The 20,325-nt window shown below is 38.9% G+C and overlaps 1 protein-coding gene across 1 annotated transcript in view; it reads left to right on the top strand.

Moving 5' to 3' along the window:
- The window catches only part of DDX10 (DEAD-box helicase 10), a 193,499-nt gene that overhangs the window by 170,081 nt on the left and 3,093 nt on the right, over positions 1-20,325 (top strand). Inside the window, exon 17 of the mRNA XM_054808723.1 lies at positions 10,202-10,335. Coding sequence (XP_054664698.1) covers positions 10,202-10,335 — 134 coding nt within the window. The remainder of the gene's footprint in view (positions 1-10,201; positions 10,336-20,325) is intronic.

Raw genomic sequence — 20,325 nt, 5'->3', positions numbered from 1 at the left:
CCATACCTAAGTTTGATTGTTCAGACAGTTTTACCAAAATGTAATTTTCAGGCAGCCCAATAGAGCCATGTTTCACAAAAGCTATTCCCATAAGAGCTAAATGCCAAGGCAATCAATCATACAGTGTACTGTATGCTGTTGTTATGGATATAATACATTATTTATGCAGTATAAAGATTTTTCAGATGTTGTTGAAACGAACAGGCAAGTGAATGAACGACCGTAAGGTATAATATGTCCTTAGCTGAAAATTGTAATTTCCTGTGTTAAAATTTGTAAAGATGCCTTTAATGCTTACAACGTGTCTGAGACTAATTTGCTCCAAGTACGGACTTTTTGGGCGTAATGAGAAGTCAGTTAGCAATCTATAATACACTAATTACACCTACAGATGAGTGCCAGATCTTCTACTCTTAGTATTTGTATACCACTTGTATTTCAATTACTAAACCCAAAAGTTGTTACTCAGTCACTGGAAATAGGGTAAAACTTTTTTGCAGCAGTACAAAACCCAAAGACTATTTGAGGTAGTGCAGTGTGGGTTCCTCAATGAGCCATTGCATATGATCACCACTGATATATTTAATGAATATAATTAGGCACAGGCTTAGGCTTTTGGTGGAAAGTTGTCTCAACTTTCAATTTTCCCCTCACCACATTGTTTCAAACATTTTGTTCTCGCGTTGAGAATAAGATTATAGTCGTCTTCACCAGATTCATTTAATAAACTGCGATATTTGTATGAGAAGCCCTAAAAGACTGATAGAAAACAGTATAGCAGTGGAAAAAAAATTGCTTCCATAAACAGCTACATTCTGAAATAAGGGTGACCTTCTCTTCTCCCTGTCTGATCTGGCAGTTCTTTCTAGTTGGTTTGCAGGAAAATCGGCAGTCGTACCTGCAGAGTAGTTTTCAAACTGTGGTCTTGTTACGCTCCCTGGCTGAAGAGATCTGCAGCTCAGGGGCTTTCAGGGGCAAAGGCACAGCACTGCTGTACTTACTGCCCCTCAATAGATTTTTGTTACTGTTACCTACCTACTTTTTGAGCCCATGTGAATTCTTAACACCTTCTGTGTTCTTTGGCGAAACATTCATGGCTTTGCCACTTGCCACGTGAAGAGGTGCCTTCGGGTGTTTAGCCATGTGTTCCCTAGTTCTGTTTGCTGCTGTTGATTTAATTCCTCTATACCTGCTGCTAGCTCTTCTCCCTCTTTGCTGTTTTTCTACCTCCTTCTCAATCAGTTCCAGTGCTGTTCTCATGCCTTCTTACTTTTCCGCTTTCCTACTCTTTCCCATTTTTAAAATAGCTTCAGTAAGCTCTTCTCTCCGCCATGGTTCCCTTTGTCATCACTCTGTCATCTCCATCAGATCTTCTCTCAATAGTCTTCCTGTCTTTGGCCCTCTCACCTTTGCCTTATGGTTCTTCCCCGTTCATCTTTGATTCCCACTTCCACACTGGCCTTTCGTACTTTGCAAGCTGCCACATTTCTTCATGCCCTTCTATTCGTTTGCAATGTAGACATGTTTCAGTTCTGCTCAATAGACATCATCCATCTTGTTCTTTAGCAACTGCTCTCTGATTTCCCTCTTACATAGCTCCTCTTCTCTGAGAGCCCTGACATTAATCAGCCTTCCTCTCACTTGTTGGTTGTTCACTTGGCCTTTCCATATCTGCTCCAATTTTTAGGGGGTTTGCAGACAAGACCACGTGCTGTTCCAGTGTCTGTCTTCTCTAGTAGTTCCTCCTTCATAATTTCAGGAATCTCATGGTCTTCAGTCTCCTTCTATGACAGCATTTTGCTTTTTTCCTCGCCTTATCTGTGGACAAACCCTGTGCATGAATACAAATTCATGTCTGTACTAATGAATCTTACCTCAGTTTCTTTACTCCAGCTCTACTTTCTGCTCAAATCAAAATCTTAGCTGATGTTTCATGGATTAGGTAATTCTCAAGAAAAAAGTTCATCCTTATTTCGCAGTCATTGTGAGTATCACCATCTCTCAATTTAGCGTATGCCTTAGTATTGCCATGGTCACTTTCTGGTGCTTACCTATATCCTTCTTAATCCTCCTTTTGTCCCTTCATTTTCCACAGATGACAAATTACATGCTCTCTCTTTACTGAAGAGAACCCTGAAGTAGCTTCTTCCTCTACTAACATTCTCCAGCACTATTGCACACATGATATTACATTTTATCTCAATTCCCCATGTAACACTAACTCTCAGCATTTTTTTTGTTTGTTTTGAAGGTGCTTTGTGTTATTTTAGACCTGAAAAATTGTGTTTCTTTCAATTAGTTGGTCTAAAAGATCTTGCCTCATGTAAATCTTTCTTGTTCTTCCTACCTGGCATTTCTAAGACATTGTTATCAAGAGATATTACGATTTTCTGTCTTGACTTCTCTAGTGTCTTCTCCACCTTCCTTTATGAATGCCGTTTTGCTCCATTAGAATCTATTCAAAATGCTGCTGCAAAGTTACCTCTCTTCAAGTATCTCCACAGGCCCTTAACTTTCAGCTCCCTCCGTGGCCTCTCATCTGTCAATTGCTATCAAGAGCTTAGTTCTCACTGGTTATTGCCCGCTGGGGCACCATATCAACCACCTTGATGTTTTTTTTGGCCTCAGCTTTTCCTCACACTTAACCAAAGCTGCTGGTGGATGTCTGACAGTCTACCTCAGAAGCTTTTTCAGTTTCTTCATCCAAGATCCCCTTTGCAGCAATGCCTGTGGAAATATGAGAGGGCAGGTCTCCTGCTGTGTCATGCCCATTGCTCATAATCTTCCCCAGGCAGCTTGCTTCCTTGTCCTTCATCAAGCTGTATTCATCTGTTCTCTCATGTCTTCTACTTAACCCTTACGCCCTTTGGGCCAGGAGTTAGTTGTCTTTTTGCAAAATTTTATAGAAAGGGATTTATGGCTTGAGAAGGTGGAGACGAGAAAACAACAAAATTAATAATGACCCTGCAAGCGTGCAGCATGCGTGAGGCACTTTCTCGTTTACTGGTTACTTGTTTGCATGTTTGAACAAGTATGAACGTATTGCTGCTGATAACTAGATCCTGAATGAAGGTAGACAAGGTCTTGTTCTCACAGCAAGCAGTTGAGTCAGTGCCGTGAGCAGCAGTGCTGCTTCTAGGTTTTTTTTTCCTCAGTTCTATGTGTAGAAGCACCAGTAGCAGTCAAAATAACTTTCACTGCAAGGAATTAATTAGATTCATGTTTTTCTCCCTGTAAATGCGCTATTTTACATATGTATTTTGTACAAGCGTTTAGACTACGTGACTTAAGCAGTACAGTGAAAACATGAAAGTCTTGTCGTGGGACAAGTGCTGTTTCTCATGTAATGAATACAAATCAATTGTTTCAAGAAAAAGAGGAGAACTAGCCAGTTTACAGAATTATGTGACTTACGAGGTTTCCGTTCTGATTATTTCATGTCAGTGCTGCCATTGTTCATTCTTGAAAAATACACCAGTCACTAGGCAAAGAGGGGTCTCTGCTCCCAGTCTGCGCTGTGAGTAGTGGTGGGACACCTCTGCTGCATCACGGCAGAGGATGCGCTTTCTTCAGACTTGTTCAAAAGTGCCAGAAAGAGATACAGAGAAAATTCTCTTGTGTAGGCACCGTCTCTGTGGACGCATGCTGAGGTTCCCTGGAGAAAACTGATGTATTGAAATGTTTGAACACAGGGACTACTTTGGAGAATTACTTTCTGTATTTGAGCTGACAGCCATGACTGCTGTGAACCTGAAAGCAGAGGGAAAGAGGGAGTGTAAAGAGACAGTCCAAGGATTACATGTGGAGAATATAAGTTTAAAAACAGTGTTCTGCATTGTGGTTTTCTGATTTTTTTTTTTGAGAGGGCCTTAGGCTTTTGGACATGTCTGTTGACATGTTTAATTCTCCCAGACTTTTTACGAATTTTTTCTTATAAGGCATAGCAAATAACCCACCCCTTTTTTTTTTTCTCGTAGTACTTGCTCACTTGCAAGCAAAATGATACCTGACAACCTAGCATTAGAAAGATTTCAAAATAAAAATTGTTTAGACTTTCCTGGTTTGAAGCATTTGCGTTATTAAATGCTTTAAATCAGTTTTGTTTCAGACAGGGATTTAATGTGCATGGTAGCGTCTCTGTGTAGCTGCTGGCATGGCAGGTGCAGGAACCTTTATGCTTTGCCAGAGATGAAGCTACTACTCTGTTAATTCAAGTGCCAGAGACTTTGTCTCTGTCTAGGTTTGATCTTTTATGGCAAATAAAACTGTGTGCTCGTGCTCATGTTTCATTACACCGGAACTATTAGCTTGCACTCCTGTGAAATCTGTGTACAAGCAACCTCTAAAATCAAGAATATATGCAGTAGGTTAAACTCTTCTGTTTGTCAAAATTTCTTATATTACAGTGTGTACTTGCTTCTGGTGCTACCCACCTAGTAACTTACTTTCTTTTAAGTTGTATTTTCATGTCTGTAACATGAATTATGTTTAACGGTACAGTTGTTTTATCCTGACATTTCCCACAAAAATTATATTAGTCTGCCCCTTTGTTAAAATCACATTGATAATTGTGGCTAGTAACGACTTTAAAAATCTTGTCTTTACAATAAGTATTCCAATAGGTCTTTTAAGAGCAAACAAAAAAATGAAAAGCATAAGGTCTAGTTGTGAGACATACCCATTATAGTTCAAATGCAGATAAAAGCATATATATTTTTAAAAAGTAAAAGTCTTTGAGTAGATTTAGAAATTCTCAACCAGTTTTCTCTACCTCTCATTTTGGGGTAGATGAGTTTGTAATTTTAAATTTACCAAATTATATTATCTTTCTCTGTATCTCTATATGCATTCATTATGTTGCTATTAATTCTGGTATGGACTATAAGTACTTTGTAGAGATCAATTCTATAGATAAAACATATACTTACTACTATGAAAACAACAGAAGCTTTACTAATATAAAAAAGCCAGAAGTGAATGTGTAGAAATTTGAACAATTTTTGTGTTTTCAGTGGTTCTGAACTGTGCTTGTGGCAGGAGCCATTTCCAGCACAAATTGCTTTGCTATAGTTACACAGCAAAGATTTGAATGTCACTATATAGGCATCTGTGTGTGCTAGTTTGGAACGCAGGCTTACCCATTCACTGGGGCATTTAGGAATGCCAAGGAATAAAATTAAGTACTTTTATGTATATTATTTGAGACCACTGGTAAAAGCATGATTCTGCTAGCTAAATTAGGCTAATTGTATTATTTAAGATGTCAAATTGTTTGATTCTAACCTGTTCTCTGTTCTTCCCACCCTTTTGTGTACCACTTCCTACTTATCCATAAGAAGAAACAAGCCTAGGAGTGGCGGCAAAACCATTGTGGAATGGACGTGTGTCTCACTTATTAGAATTAATGTTCAAAGTTGATGCAGATGACCAAGGGTAGATGACAACAGGAAGAAAGCTCACATGACTTGGTCACAGTTCACCTGAAACACCATTGCACGCGTCTCAGAAATGTGGTCGAAAGGTGGCCTTTCCCCTCTTAGCTTGCAAGATCCTTCATTCTGTGGAAATGATGCCTTCTGTGTTTGAATTTGAAGGCTTTTGATGAGCGTTACATGGTATGGAGTGTAGTTGTTCAATTTTGGCATGGTTTAGGCAGCTCTTTGTATGTCGGATCAGTGCTTGGTTCGCGCCACTGGCTCCCAGTTTTCAGTGTCATCTAAGGCTTTGGTCTTGATCGTCAAAGCAACTGTTGGATCAAACACCCCAGCTACATCAAAGCTGTGTTTCTATTTGTGAACTGCCAGAATAGCTGTATTCCTTTGGGGCAATGTAGATGATGAAATATCAGAGCAACCATGTATCTGTCATCTGGGGACACAGTGTTGTGAGTGCAGGCCATGGAAAAAAAAAACAAACTGCAAGGCGATCAGGTGAATCTAGACTAAGATGTTTTAAAGGAAATGATACAAAACCTTTCTGTGAATGTGTTCCATCATAAACACAATGCAGAAACAACTCACAATTTTATCTGAAAAATAATTGTCAAAAAGAAGAAAATCATTAAAATTTGGAATGCTGTCAGATCATGAAAGGGATTATATTTTTAAATGTCCTTTTATATGAGCTGTAATATGCTAAATTTTTAAAAGTTGTGTACTTGAGTAGGTAACCTCCTAGCGGTATTTAGAGCTTGCCTTTCTTAGCGTTAAAATCACAGAATCATAGAATGGTTTGGGTTGGAAGGGACCTCAAAGGTCACCTAGTTTCAACACCCTTGCCATGGGCAGGGACACCCTCCACTAGACCAGGTTGCCCAAAGCCCCATCCAACCTGGGGCAACCAAATCACAAACACCACTTACTGGGAGAGGCCGTACGTATTACTAGCAAAAGCTAAAGGGTAGCACAGCTCAAAAGGAACTGAATATTGTATAAGTGTGACTGTTGATGGACTGAAATCACGTCTGATCAACTTCTAAACAAACCTTCAAGGTTTTGTTTTTAGCTGATCAGAAATATTCCCCCACTGTGCTTTATAAAGTACTATGGACAGAACTGATAGTGCTAAAACAATTCTTTCTCCGCTCTCAGCATGGCTGCTAGGAACTGATAAATTGCTTAAAGGGTTGAACATAAAAATTGCAACTCCAGACAATTTGATTGGATTTTTAAAAAATGTATTAAATGAGATATAAATTAAATACCATAATAAATATGTATTCTTGGAAAATACAACATTTGTTATGTATTTGCAGATTTTCATGGTGTGTTTTTTCAGTACTCCCTTTTCATCTCATGGTAATAGATAACCTTCACCTGAGTGCCTAATACCTGGTAGAAATGAGGCATCATTCTGCTCTTTTGAACATTTGAGTCCCTTGAGTGTCTGTTTTCTTAAAAAGGTACATCTATTTCTTCATTTTAAGCTTCTCTTAGCCTGCATAACACGTTTACCTGAGCTCCATCGGTCATTCAGCTTTCTTTATGAAGAGAGGAGATTGTCATTAAGTCTTGTAACAGAGACAACTAGAAGTTGAATTGGAGGTATTCTGTTGAGAAACAGGACATAAGCTCTAGAGGAACCTGCCCTGTTTGCCTCCTCTAGTGTGTGTTTCCAAAATGACTACAGTAAGGTAGAGGGTGATCATTGTTGACTTGGTTCAGTGTGGAAGGTTGAAGGCAATGAGGTTTCCAAAACCTCCAGCACAGAAAGTTTGCTGAATTTTTCTAAAATGTTGGGTTTGCATAAGAAGAATCTCCTTATGCCTCAGAGGGAGACTATGCAGTAATGTTTTCATCTCAATGCCATGTTCAAACTGAAAGTCGAGTAAAGTTTCTGTGGAAATAGATTGCAAAATACGTGGGCCAAGCTGGTATTAAAAAAAAAAAAAAAAAAAGACCTTGTCGCCCCTGAGCAGAATGAAAATAGCCAGGTGATTGCCACTGAATCCTGTTCTCCTGACCAGCCTGATTTGCTGTCTGAATGGGTTTCCTTCCACAGCTGAACTTTGTAATAAATACACACTCCAAAGCATATTGTCACTAACCTTAGACATAAAGTACAGGTGGTCGAAATCTGTTCTTCAGTTAATCTCTTCTTTGATAGCAATTGCCTTAGGAAGGATCTAATCCTGAGTCTATAAATTGCATCCCATTTGTATCTGGAGAACTTTTACAAGTGTTAGCTTGAACTACGATTTTACTTTTTTTCTCCAGCTCTTGTGGTGAGTAATGTGAAGTTAAGTCACAAGATTTCTTCTTCTTGACTGGCTGATACAAATTTGAAGCAAGATGGGAAAAATAATGAGTTTCTGTTGTTCAGCTGTGGATGATAAATGTTCATGTTCAAGTTCTCAATAATTTCAGGGTCTTAGGAATATTTTAATGAATATGTAACTGGTGATACTTATAAGAAATATGACCTCATGATTGCTGGTGAATTAAGGAGGCATCTTTGCCAGTTATTTCTTTGTTGTAGTAAGCATTACCTTGAACACATCTCTGCAAATTTTCTGCTGGAAAAAATGAATATGAATGTGTAATGAAAGGAGAAGTTCGATCCGTGTATGTGTAATTGTCTTAATGTGTGCATATATAAATGACAAAACTTAGGAAACAATGCAGTCTCAACATTTTACTGACATAACTGAGAATATAAATGAACAGCACGAGTCTTAAAAGATGACTGCCAATAAATGTTAGTGTTACAAAACTCTGTTGCATAGTGCCACTCATACATATTAAAAAATACTTTGTTTGATACGACAGCTTTGAATACTACTCTTTTTTTCCTTTTTTTTTCTTTTCTTTTTTTAATATATAATTGGTATGCACCAGTTGTATTGAAAGAATAAATGCAATGGGAAGGACAAGCAAAGAGCAAATATGTAATGTTTAAAGAAATTGAAATAAATGATAATTTAATGCAGAATACTTTTCAAATATGGAAATTCATTAACAAAAAGGTGACCTTCAAAATAGTTTTCTGTGGAGTTAGTAGTGCTCTGTAATATTGTACTAAAAGATGAGCTAGAAGATATTTTTTGTAAACAAAAAAAATACTTTAAAAGTCCCCACAAAACTAATACCACCTTTGTTGTGAAGTAGCACCTGAAGTTTCTGGTAATAGACCTGCTTTTTAGTCGATGAATATGTTACCTTAGACAGTTTACAGTGCTGCTGAGTCTAACGATGCTTTTAGTGATTTTATACACCCAGCCATACAATTAACTTTACTAGCATTTCAAAACAGTCAAGAATGAAATGTGCGTTTAGTATGTTTTTCTTCTGCCTTCTAATTGCAAATCTGGCTGTTATCCCTTTCTTCTGCTTGCTTTCAGTGCACTGCAAAAGTGTCACTGAACAAGCAATACAGGAGTCCTGCAGCGGTGACTAACCTTACCTTTCACCAGCTACATTTCCTTTCACTCACTCTGTATGCAGATATAAAAGGGACCTTTAGTATGGTTTTTGTTTGGTTTTGGGTGGTTTTTGATTTATTTTTATTGTGGTGAGGTGTGTGCACTTAGATACAGTGTTCTTTTAAAACTGATGATAGATGGAAGTGGTGAAAAATCAGAACAAAAATGAACTTTAAATATTTAATGATCTGAAGTTATTCATAGAATGAAGGATCATTTAAATAAGTACTGTTTTGGAAACTCAGCTGTGTGCATGTTGATTAGATATATAAACAAAAGGTAGCAATGTCTTTAATTATAGTTCCTTTGCATTTGGTTTTGCTTTTCAGCATAAATATGCATGGATCTAGGGTTCACGTTGCTTAGAAATGCCTGTAAGCTTTTTGTTTGCATTTTTATGTGCATATACAATTGCACACAATTCCGTCTACTTTCTTCGTGCCTGTTAGCAAAAATTTACAAAAGTAGTACCATCAGTTCAGGACTGCATGGAGCAGAACCTGTATCTGCAAAAGCAGTCACCTTTATTATATTATCCAAGACCTTTATGGAGCAGCATCTTCTGTGCCCTCTTTGTTAAGGAATTAGCGAGGCATTCCTGCACCCTGGGCACACTTGCCAACGCCAGCAGCCTGTCCCCAGATGTGCTGCGGGCACTGAAGGAAGCTGAGCCCCAGAGAGGAGGGATGAGTGGGCCTGGGAGGAAGCCTGAAGAACACAGATCACTTGTGGTGGATGGCTGAAGCTCCCTTAGAGCAGTTAATTCAGCTTTTTGGTTAAGCAGCATTTTGGTTTTTAAGTGCCAGGACACCTGGATGAGTTTTAAATCAGACTATTTCATGACATAGTACATCAGACTATTTCATGAAATACACTTTACAGCAGTGTCCACAAGCTTGTATCTCTTTGCCGGTGTGTTTCTGAGAGACGGTAAAGCTTCGTATTACTTGAACACTTGCTCTCAGATAACTGTTGATTAGTTGCTGCCCAGATCTCTCTTAGATTTGGTAGATTTAAGATAACGATATTAGGAAGGGAGAATTTGAATGGAAATCCTTGTGCTTCCTTTTTGAATAATATTTCTTCAACCTTTAACAGCCAGCCTTGGAGGAGAGCACTGATGAGGGCAGAAACGATTCTGTTTTCTTGGCTGTAATAGTGGTGGCCTTTGACTGCAGTTGAGGGCAATGGTTTTTGTTACAGCATCCCTATTAATGGGATTGTGGCAAGTAACACGGACTTGTTTGCTTGTCTTGTAACTCTACGTTTGTCACCTGGCAGGTCGAAGAGGAAACAGTGGCCTTTCTTGATCACAGTGGAAGTGAAGAAGAGTTTGATCCAAGTACTCTTCCAGATCCTGATAAATACAGAGATTCTGATGAAGACCAGGATTCAGAAAGTGAAGACAGCTATAGGTATGTACGCATCTTCCACGTTCATTTTGAAATGTTCATGTTTTTTAGAAACTGTTTTGTTTAGATGTTAGGAACTCATTTTACAGTCATCTTCTTGCTCCTGGGACTTAGTATTTAAGTTTGTCTGTGAGGTAGGTGCTGAACAGAAATCTCTGCTAAAGGCTATTATTTTATTTTGTGAAGCTGTATGAGAAAGATTTTTGAGTCAGTGTTGAAGGGATCTTGGTGAGACCGTTCCACATGCAGAAATCTTGACTAATTCCTTGGAGGTTTCCTGTGTTTCAGAAATGTATTTCTCTATTGTCACATTACAGGTTCTGTTTGAAAGGAAAAACATTGAAGTCATTTGAGGATTTGGATGAGCCCTCTGTACCTGTGCTATATTAAATAAATTTGTGCACCATGAAACTTGATAGGTTTTATGATTCAGTATTACTCAGACTCTTAAACACTACAAATGAAGTGGCATCTGAGTTAGAAGTAAATAGATCATAAAATTAACAATATTTAACTTTTCTTCTTAGTTAAAACCACTGTTTTTAATTATGTAATCCAGAAGATGTTGTTTCTTGTAGTTTAACAGAAAAGCACAGGGTGGGGATGAGGATCCGTGGTTGATGGCAACATACTGCATTTCTTCAGCACATACTGCAGGAAGACTGAGGGATACTGCATGAAGTCCTCTGCGTTTTTTGTCGTTGGCTTCACCGCAACAAGAAGTCCATCTGTGTGTTTCTGACAAACAGCTTGTCGTGTAACAGATTCAGAAACACGGTCTTGACACTTAAATGGGAGTTTAGATCTTTATTTTGCTCTCTTCTAGATGTCTAGGTTCATAAATCTCTGGCTTTTCACATCTGTATCAGCTAAGTCCTAGTGGCTAGATTGTCCCTAGCCCTGTGTCCCTGCACATTGTGGGAGCAGTATGTAGGACTGGGTGTTGGGACATGGATTTAAGAACTGGATAGCCCTAAGTTAACAACCTGGTGACTATGTCCCCTGTAGCCCATTCACCATTGCCTGGATCAATAGAACTGACAAGGATGGGGGAAATGCATTGCTCTTCTGAGCAGCAGTAAATTGCTCCTTCTTTGTGCAAGGGGGAGAAAGAGGGTAACCATAAGGCAATTCTAGTTCTTTCTGGTTTTTTCACTTCCCTAAGCTGATTCAGGATCTCCACTCTGTGTAAAATGAATTAAAAAGCTGTGTGGAACGTCAATACAGCTTCCTAAAAACAAGCAGAAAATGATACCCATCATTCTTGAATAAGATTCTTCCATTTTCTTCTGTATTTATGACCGCTTGACTCTGCCCATCAGCTTTTGGTGGGGGAAGCAGCATAATTTGTTAAAGAAGTTGTCTTTTAATGAAGTTTAAGATTTGGTATTTATTGGGGAGGACCGTATAAGAGGAATTGTTAGTTACTTTTCACGTTACTATAGTTTAAATGTATCTGTCCATATTTGATAAATACATCCTCTAATGGTATTTGTATATTGCTTGTAGTAGAACCAGGTTAATAAGATGAAACTTTATTCTCAGCTTCCCCCAGGTAACATCAGTAATATGGTTAATATTGTCTTTTTAATATATGAGATTCTGATGAGTAAAACCTGGGTATAAGGCAGCAATATGAGCTACAGGATCTTGTAAAACCCCATTTTGTTGGAAGGTGCCATCTCTTGTCTAATATTAACTATGAGACAAGGACCAGAAGAAAAGTGTATTTAGCAATTCTGCATTTACATAGGACATTAACGGAGGTGCCAAGAGAAGTATTTCAGGATACCAGTGCTTCTCCATCGGGGACCATAGCAGTGCCGGTTCTGTCATTTTGCCTTTGCTCAGCAAATTCTGAGCTAACTTCTGTAGTAATGCTTTGCTGCAGGCAACAAAGTAGAGAGGGAATCTTGATAGTAATTGGTAGTTTGTTTCTTGGAAGAAGTAAACCCAGGAGTTTATTGAGAAAGACTGAAGTAAAGCTCTGGTAAGTGGTTAGAGACTGAGCAACACTTGTTTATTGGTATATATGTTGCTGATGAGGAACAGATTCTTGGAATCCATTAAGCTGATGGACAACTGAGCTGGTGGGAAGCAGTTTCCAGCAACAGAATATAGGGAACCTAGTGTCACAACACTACCTGTTAAATGTTTATTTTCCTCAGGCATTTCCTAAATACTGGTAAATTGTTGCATACTTCCTGTAGGAAAAAGATAGTGGTTTAGTGCTGCATTTCTTAAACAAGATTTTGCATTATTTCAACTTGTAGTCTTACCTAGGCTTAGCTATCTTGACAATACAATGTTTTGTAGCATAGCTACTTAAATAAGTATTTTGAAAAAGATAGGGGGTCAGTCAGTTTAAAATTGGGAATTTTGTCAAGTTTACTTTCAGTATCATTAAGTAACCATTTATCTAGGGGAGATCACTTCTGTCTTTTTTATGTATTCATACATTACTTCTTGTATTGATCCTTTCCCCCGAGGTGTCAGCTAGACTCACGATTTAGCTAAGCTTTAAGAATAAAAGTTGACAGAGATGGACAGTTTTTTGGCAGTGGTAATCAGTGCAGATTTTTTGGAATCTGTGGCTGATCTGCCCCCCCACCCTGAAGTCAGAGGGTCTGCTCTCAAGGAGAGTTAAGATTCAAAGAAGGTCTAGGGCCTCGGTCATTTCCCCTTCCTGTCAAGTAGGTTGGAAAAGAGAGAATGTACAAAAAAGGAAAACAGAAATTAAGTAATAATTTCTGATGAAGTATTTTCCTCAGCAAATCTCAAAACACTTTACAAAGGAGGCCAGTATGATTTTTGTAGGCAGGAATGTTGAGTCACGTAAAAACTTGTCCTAACATCATGGCAGTGACGCAGGTCTGGGAGTAAAAATCAGGCACTCAGAGGGCCCACTGAGTGACCCATCCACTAGACAGATAGTATTCCCCTTGAAACTACAGGTAATCACATGTGGTAACTGATTTTTTAAAATATTTTTCTTGTTTTCAGTATGCTGGGTTTACACATGTATGTTTAATATCACGTAGGCACAGTTTAATCTTTTTTGGTTTTCCATTTTATTGGTCTTATCCTTACTTGAGTTACTTTTTCAGGGAATATTTTCCTGGAACTTTGATGTCTACAGTATTTCACTTATCCCAAGGAGATTAGTCTTGAATGTAATTTGGGCTGAAAAAAGTAACTTTGAGCACAAAAAATACACTACATATATATGACTCAATGAGAGACAGATTTTTTTTCTGCCATGTATTAAGGCTTTTAAGGTTTTAATTTACTGAGTATACTTTAAATGTTGTTTGGACTATGTTTGGAGGTGACATTAGAACAAAGTGCAGTGTTAGAACGGTTTCCATGGTACGCTGCAATCCAGTTGCATCCGTGTATTTGAAATACAATTTAAAATCTGGAAGAGTTTTACCAATGAAATTTTATTTTTTAAAATTATGAATTTTGCCTTGAGCCTGGCAAAGGATTACTTACCTGGAAGGTTGGATTTTATTTGGTCTTTGGAACTTAGTTATGTGTGGAAGCTAATTTGTCTAAAAATCATGTGTGGAAGCTAATTTGTCTAAAAATCATATTTCAGATTTTTAATAGGAGATGCCAAGGCTCATCAAATAAACCACATTTTCTATTATAATTTCTTTAAGGTGATAGATGGATTTAATATCTTCTATGTGTTCGAAAATGTAGTTAATGGACATTTAAAATCTCAACATTATTCAGTTCTTTAAAAGGCAGTCTTGCAAAGAAACTGTTAAAACATAAATTTTGCTATGATTTTGATGTGCAATATCGGCACATTCTTGCCACGCAAACCCTGCTGACTTACACAGTTATAATTTTTTTGGCATTCATTTTATGACTACAAAGTTACAATTTGGTTTTGCTTCCTTAAGTGAAACGTTTGTGTAACTCTGTCATGTCCATTTAGTGCTCTGGGAGTCATAATCTGGCTGGGTCACTTATTTGGTATCAGTTTGGGGGTTTAAGCTTTCCCTGGCCAGGGGCAAGGCATTTTTGGGGTAACAAACATGTCTCAGGAACTGCCACCACTTGAAGCTTAATCACCATCCTCTGTCAACTTCAGGACATGGTACTGGTCTCGGTTGTTTGCCCTGACTTTTGGTTGACTGTAATAATAGGAAAGGTCCTTAACTTCCGCCAAGGGGATTTTTAAAGGTTTTTGTTAATTGTTCCATCTTTACACAATTGGACTGAATACTTTCCTGCTTTTCAGTTTTGTCTGTGTTTGCTGGAGGACTAACACAATGGATAGTAGATGTTTTCAGCCTTTGTTAAGAAATTTGGAAAAGTGAGTCAAATTGCTTCAAGTTCTTCTCCGGCATTTCAGCCAAACAGGAGTTAACAAGGACCCAAAGAGCAGTTTCAAACAGCCTAGCTAGACCTGACATTCAGAGCTTTCTAGAAGAGGCCACAGCAGTTTAGACACTGCTCCGATGGGAAAAGTACTACAGATAAATTTGCAACATCAAAGCCCCGTTTTGAGTGTATTATCAGCAGCGATTTCCAGAAGCAGACAGCAGAGACACCTGTATCATGTTATAGCTGAGGACAGGCTGGGAGTGGATTTGTCGGTCATTGCTAAGGATAGTAATTAAATTGGAGTGGTGAGAACAGCCAGGGCAGGTGTGCAAAAGGAACAGGAGAGGGAAGAACTGTGGGATGCTCACGAAGGCAAGAGCAGTGGGCGACAACATGCTGATAGATAGATTTGGAAGATGACAGGATCCAGAATACAATTACATTTCTAGGAGCGCCTGAAAGGAGTGTGTCAAAGTTAAGAGCCACCAATAGCTTCGATGTGCAGCGCAGCATGTGGCGGTTAATCCTGTGCTGGCTTGGGCCAGTCATGTCTTTACAGGCTAAATGCGTTTGGCCAGGGTGTACTGGCCACCATGGTCTGTATTGTCCACAACTGCTGTGACTTCATGGTGCCAACTAGAGTTCTTCTGGGCACCATCCCAGCATATTTTGGTGCGGTAGGACAGGCTAAGAACTGTTTCCAGTAGGCACTGTTGATGAAGCCACATTTCTTTTAGGTGTCTGTGGGTGAAAAATGTAGTGGTCTGTTCTCTAGCTCTGAAGTCACCTTTGAGGCTTACCGTAGGTATGTCTGGAGACTTGTGAGGTGCTCTGAGCGCCCCTTAGGAGGTTTTTGTGAAAGCAGAGGCGCAACTGAAAGAGGAAGATGCAGTGCAGGAAATTAATTTTGGGCTGGAAAAAGAGGAAATCAAGAAAAGCAAGAGAATTTGAATGACCAGTAAGCCTATGGGTAAAGGAAAGTGGTAGCTGAAGAGGCTGGTGGTGAACACAAGGCCATGGAGAAGTGGTATTGATTTTGCATGAGGGAGGAAAGAGGTGGAGGGCATGTATGCATGAAAGGAGGAGGGAGGATGATGGGGACCTGGTGGGTCAAGAATAAAAAATACAAGAACAGGCAAGAAATGTAGCTGCCATTGGGAAGGAGGGGTTTCTGTTAAATCCACGCTCGCCTCATGCACCTCTCTTACAGCTGTCACTGAACTGCACGATGAATTGCTCTTGGGGCTGGGAAGTATTGACCTAATGATTTTAACAAAAAGAAATCAGCTGAGAGTAGCAGACAATGAAATCAGGCTTTAAGATTAAAAAGTACGACTCTGTTCTGTTTTATATTTCCATAATTCAGAGATTTTGCTCAAAATGTTGGATTAAAATAGAAATATGTTGGGCTACACTAGCTGCTACTTTCTTTAAGGGGAAAAATGCTTCTAAAGGGGATAATTCAAAGCAAGTATGTGAGACCTAGAGTATCTTCCTTCAGCAGTCTTTAAAAATAGACCATCTGTCCATGGTTTAAGAAGTCAAAAACATTGTTAATCCTTTCTCCCTCCCCCACAGCATTTATTTTAAATTGGGGGAGCTGTACAGATCATGAGTTAAATTTGCCTTTGAATAAAATTCCCTTCCAGCCATACCTCTACAAGCAGAGTAATTAATGACTCTAAGCATGTAATATGAGATTAATTTTTGTATATCTAGCAACATTCATCATATTTGGTTTAAGGCTATCAATGTAAATTGTTAATGAGGTGAAAAATTTAAGTGTATCGAATAGGATGGAAGAAAAGCAGTTGGATTTCTTAAATATTAATTTTGCAGTCAAATTGAGTTTCTGATATTTCTAATCCCTCAACCTCTTTAAATAATAATGTTGAAGAAGAACAAAGTTACGATTGCCTTTATCATTACCTTCTTTAAATCTTTAATAGATGCTACTGATCACATTAACTTTTAGATCAGCATGGAAAAGATCTTGGACATGAGGGGAAAGGAGAAATGTCTTAGTTCTGGTACTGTTTTGTTTGTGATTTTATGGCCAGTCACCAGCTGGCAGGTGTGCGAGTCAGCAATCAGTGCTGCTTGGTTGTGTACCTTGCTTTATTTATGAAAATTATGGGCAAATTGCAGTTTCTTATACCTTCTTCTTATACCAGGATGCCGATGTTGACCTGCTAAGTTTTATGCGATTCTTAATGCAGTTGGCATTACATTGTCTTCTGAGATGATTCATCTGCAAATCGTGGTGCTCTTTCTAAGGTGTATTATTTAGGCTGTATCAGTGACTTTGTGAAGGCCAGAACTTAGTGTTGCGATGGCCAGAAAAGCACTGTAAGACAGGCATTGTAGGAGGTCTCTGTTTAAGCACTTGATCATGCTGTTTAGCTGCAAAACTGGACATTGAGACATTGGATTGCTGTTGATAGAAATGTGATATTCTTATGCCATGAAAGTCTTTATAATAGTTATACTCTAGCTCACTATATGAAATGGACCTGATGGTAGAATTTCCAAGTGAAATCTGGTAACCTATGCTCTACAGGTCAGACTAGATCCTTCCTGTGGTTCCTGTAAACTTGTCAGCTACACAAATTACCTTTAAAAAAAATAAAAAGAAAAAAATAGTAGTATTTTATCAGCAAGTGCCTGCATGAATGAAGGAGAAATGGGATGAGTATTTATTGAAATAGATTTATAGAAATTAATTATCAACAATTGGAAGATGATGCTCGTCACACAAAAGAAAAGGAGAGGAACGTATCTGAAGAACATCGGTGTCAGGTGAAGTTGAAGAGGGAATGGATGCGAGGGTTGGTCAGGTCGTTAGCAGCATCTGGAAAGGCAGCAGCACATTTCAGAGAAGATGAAGCCTCTGACAGAGGGACACACACTAAATCAGAATGGTTTGATTGAAGCCACGGTCACCTCCAGCTGGAGCAGTTTCAACCCAGAGCAGTGATATTTGATCCATATGAGAATCAGCCCATCCATGATTTCAGTTTTCAGACTGGTGAATAAAGATAAGCTAAAATTGCTTAGCCCAAATACACTGGATAGAAACTCCAGCAGTCCAGGGCTTAGTCAGGTATTGCTGCTTTTTATGGTCAGCCGTGTCTGCGACATGAACAGGGAAGAAAAGTGCTATTACAGCTTCAGGCATCTGATTAGAGTCCACTGCCACTTGTCCACTAGAGCCTTTGGAAAGTAAAGGTGACCTCAGAGCAGAAGTGAGATGCTGATGGTTAGTTTAAGTGCTTTTTCCTGTCAAATCTTCCGTATACTTCCTGTGCAATAGTAAGAAATATTAAGTATACTCTCTTACTGGTGTGGTTTCTATTTACATATTTTTTCTTCTTCTTCCAGATTAAGGTGTTTCAACTCCAAGACAGACTTGTCTTTGGCTTTTACTACTATTACACTGGTATTTCATTACAAGTAGATTATTCATCCCTTTTCCTGCAATTTTTTTTTATAAATCTAGTTTTAGAGCTGTTTTGATTTACATCAGTAGAATGGCCAGTAAGGGAAATAACACAACACAATATATTTTCATTACCATTTCTGTGTGCTGTAGCATTCTGACAGCAAGTAAGAAAGAAGCTGCACTGGGCTTTATGGAAGGGACTGCAGTAATTAATCTTCATTAGGATTGCTGCCATGGCCTTGTGAATTAAAATTTATTATGTGGAAAAAGGTTTGTGGCACAGCATGTTTGATTAGCAAAATGCCAATATTTATAGGAGAAATTATTCCTAACTTTTCTGAACTGTATTTATTAGCAGATTCCATTCATTTTTCCTGTACATTTCTTTGGGAAGGAGCTCGTGTGCGCTATATTGCAGCCTGGAAACTTGACTCATGGCCTGCGATTCAGTGGCAAGGGTGGTTAGTTTCCAGAGCAGTGCTGGTAAATCTAGGCTCCAAAGCAAGCTCTGATAAATGTTAACTGAAGCAGAGCTTGTCTAGAGATCTCACAGTACCACGCCGTTTAAACAGCAGCAACTTGGCTGTATGGCCGCACGTTTCAAATGGCTGACTCTCAAGCACTTAAAATCTAAACCTTACAGCTTGTCAAGATGTACCTGGAAGCCCAGAAGCGAGTTAAATACTAACAATTAAAAGCTTTCTATTTTTTCCTGGTATCTCACCTCAAAACACACTTGTGAGATTATTTTTTTAGTAGTTAAATAAAGAAGTTCTTGATGTATAGCTATCAAATAGTTAGATACCCTGTGTCCCAGATGGCATTCATATATGCTGGCATTTATTTAAGGGACAGGATTCATAAACTGTGCTTTGGTGTTTGAGTAATGAACATTACCTATGAAATGATAATATCTGCCTTTGTTGTTACAGCTGTGCAAACGGTGACCACAGAAATTACAGTGCCTGTTGATAAGTTGGTTGTTAGTACCTCCTCGCCTGTGTAAACACAGCCCGTCCCTGTAAATCCTTCCATCAGGCAGCTTCAGACCACGCGGGTTGTTCAGGCGGCTGAAAAACTTAATTGCACCAGATGGTAAAAGGAAGGAATTGTAATCCAGCTGCACATGCCGCTTTCTAAATGTTATAAATAGAAGACAAAAAGACACACTGGCTTTGGTTTGGATCTGAATTGTGGGGTTGCTTTCTAACTGCGTTGTTCTGTTAGAAAATAGTTCACCTTAAAATAATTTTATTTTGTTTTGGCTATTTGTGAATGCCAGCTGGTAGTGCATCAGTTTGTGTGTTTGTGAGGAATAAGGGACCATTTATGTCTATGGGAAGAGAGCAACGATAAAAAGCTTGGCTCTGCAGGGTGGGCTGACAGGCTAATGGAGACCGAGGAGGAATTCATTTGACGATAACTGCAGAAGTTATCCCTGTACAGCTGCTTTCACACACTCAGCCCTTTTACATGCACATCTGAGAATTACACCTATTACATCTCCCCCAAAGAGCTTTCTGTCCAAACAGCTAAGAAGCTCCCAGATGGAGTATGGGATAACCCTAGGCATCATGATGCCAGACATCTCTCCTGGTGATTTTCCACCTTCCTTTTAAAATTGCCACTTTCACCCTTTGTAAAAGCTACATCTCTGACTGCTCCTCGAGAGTAGTACAGCCCGTCTCCACACCATCTGAACCACTGCTGGTAAAAACGCATCCTGCAGGAGCAGGGTTGGGGGTTGGAGTAGCTGATCTTCAAATGTCCTTTCCAACCCAGCCCATTCTACGGACAGGCACTGTCTGTCTTCTCTCTGCATCTCAAAATTACGAACATCTTAGTCACACTTTCCACATGACTCTCTGCTTTGCTTCCTAAGTTTCCTTTATCAAATATTGTTTTGCTTTTACTTTTTGTGCATCATGAAAACACAAGCCTTTAGCTCTCTTCATTGCTCGGTGGCTTTGCTGCTTCCAACTGTTACACATTCCTCCTTATTCACCTCTCCAGTTTGCAGCCCAGTAGGGGTCAAATTAGTGTGAAAATACACCTGCTAACGTGTAGATACATCTTTGGTATGCACTACTAATCGAGCACCATGATCCCTTCAGTAATAATAAGAAACAGCTTGACTCAGCATAATCTTCCCACAAAGCTTATGATGAAAATTAATCATAATTGTGTTGATGTGCTTTTGTTTGTGGAAA

Source organism: Grus americana, chromosome 1 (assembly GCF_028858705.1).
Source record: "Grus americana isolate bGruAme1 chromosome 1, bGruAme1.mat, whole genome shotgun sequence".
NCBI classification, from domain to species: domain Eukaryota; kingdom Metazoa; phylum Chordata; class Aves; order Gruiformes; family Gruidae; genus Grus; species Grus americana.
This window is presented reverse-complemented; position numbering and strand designations above follow the sequence as displayed.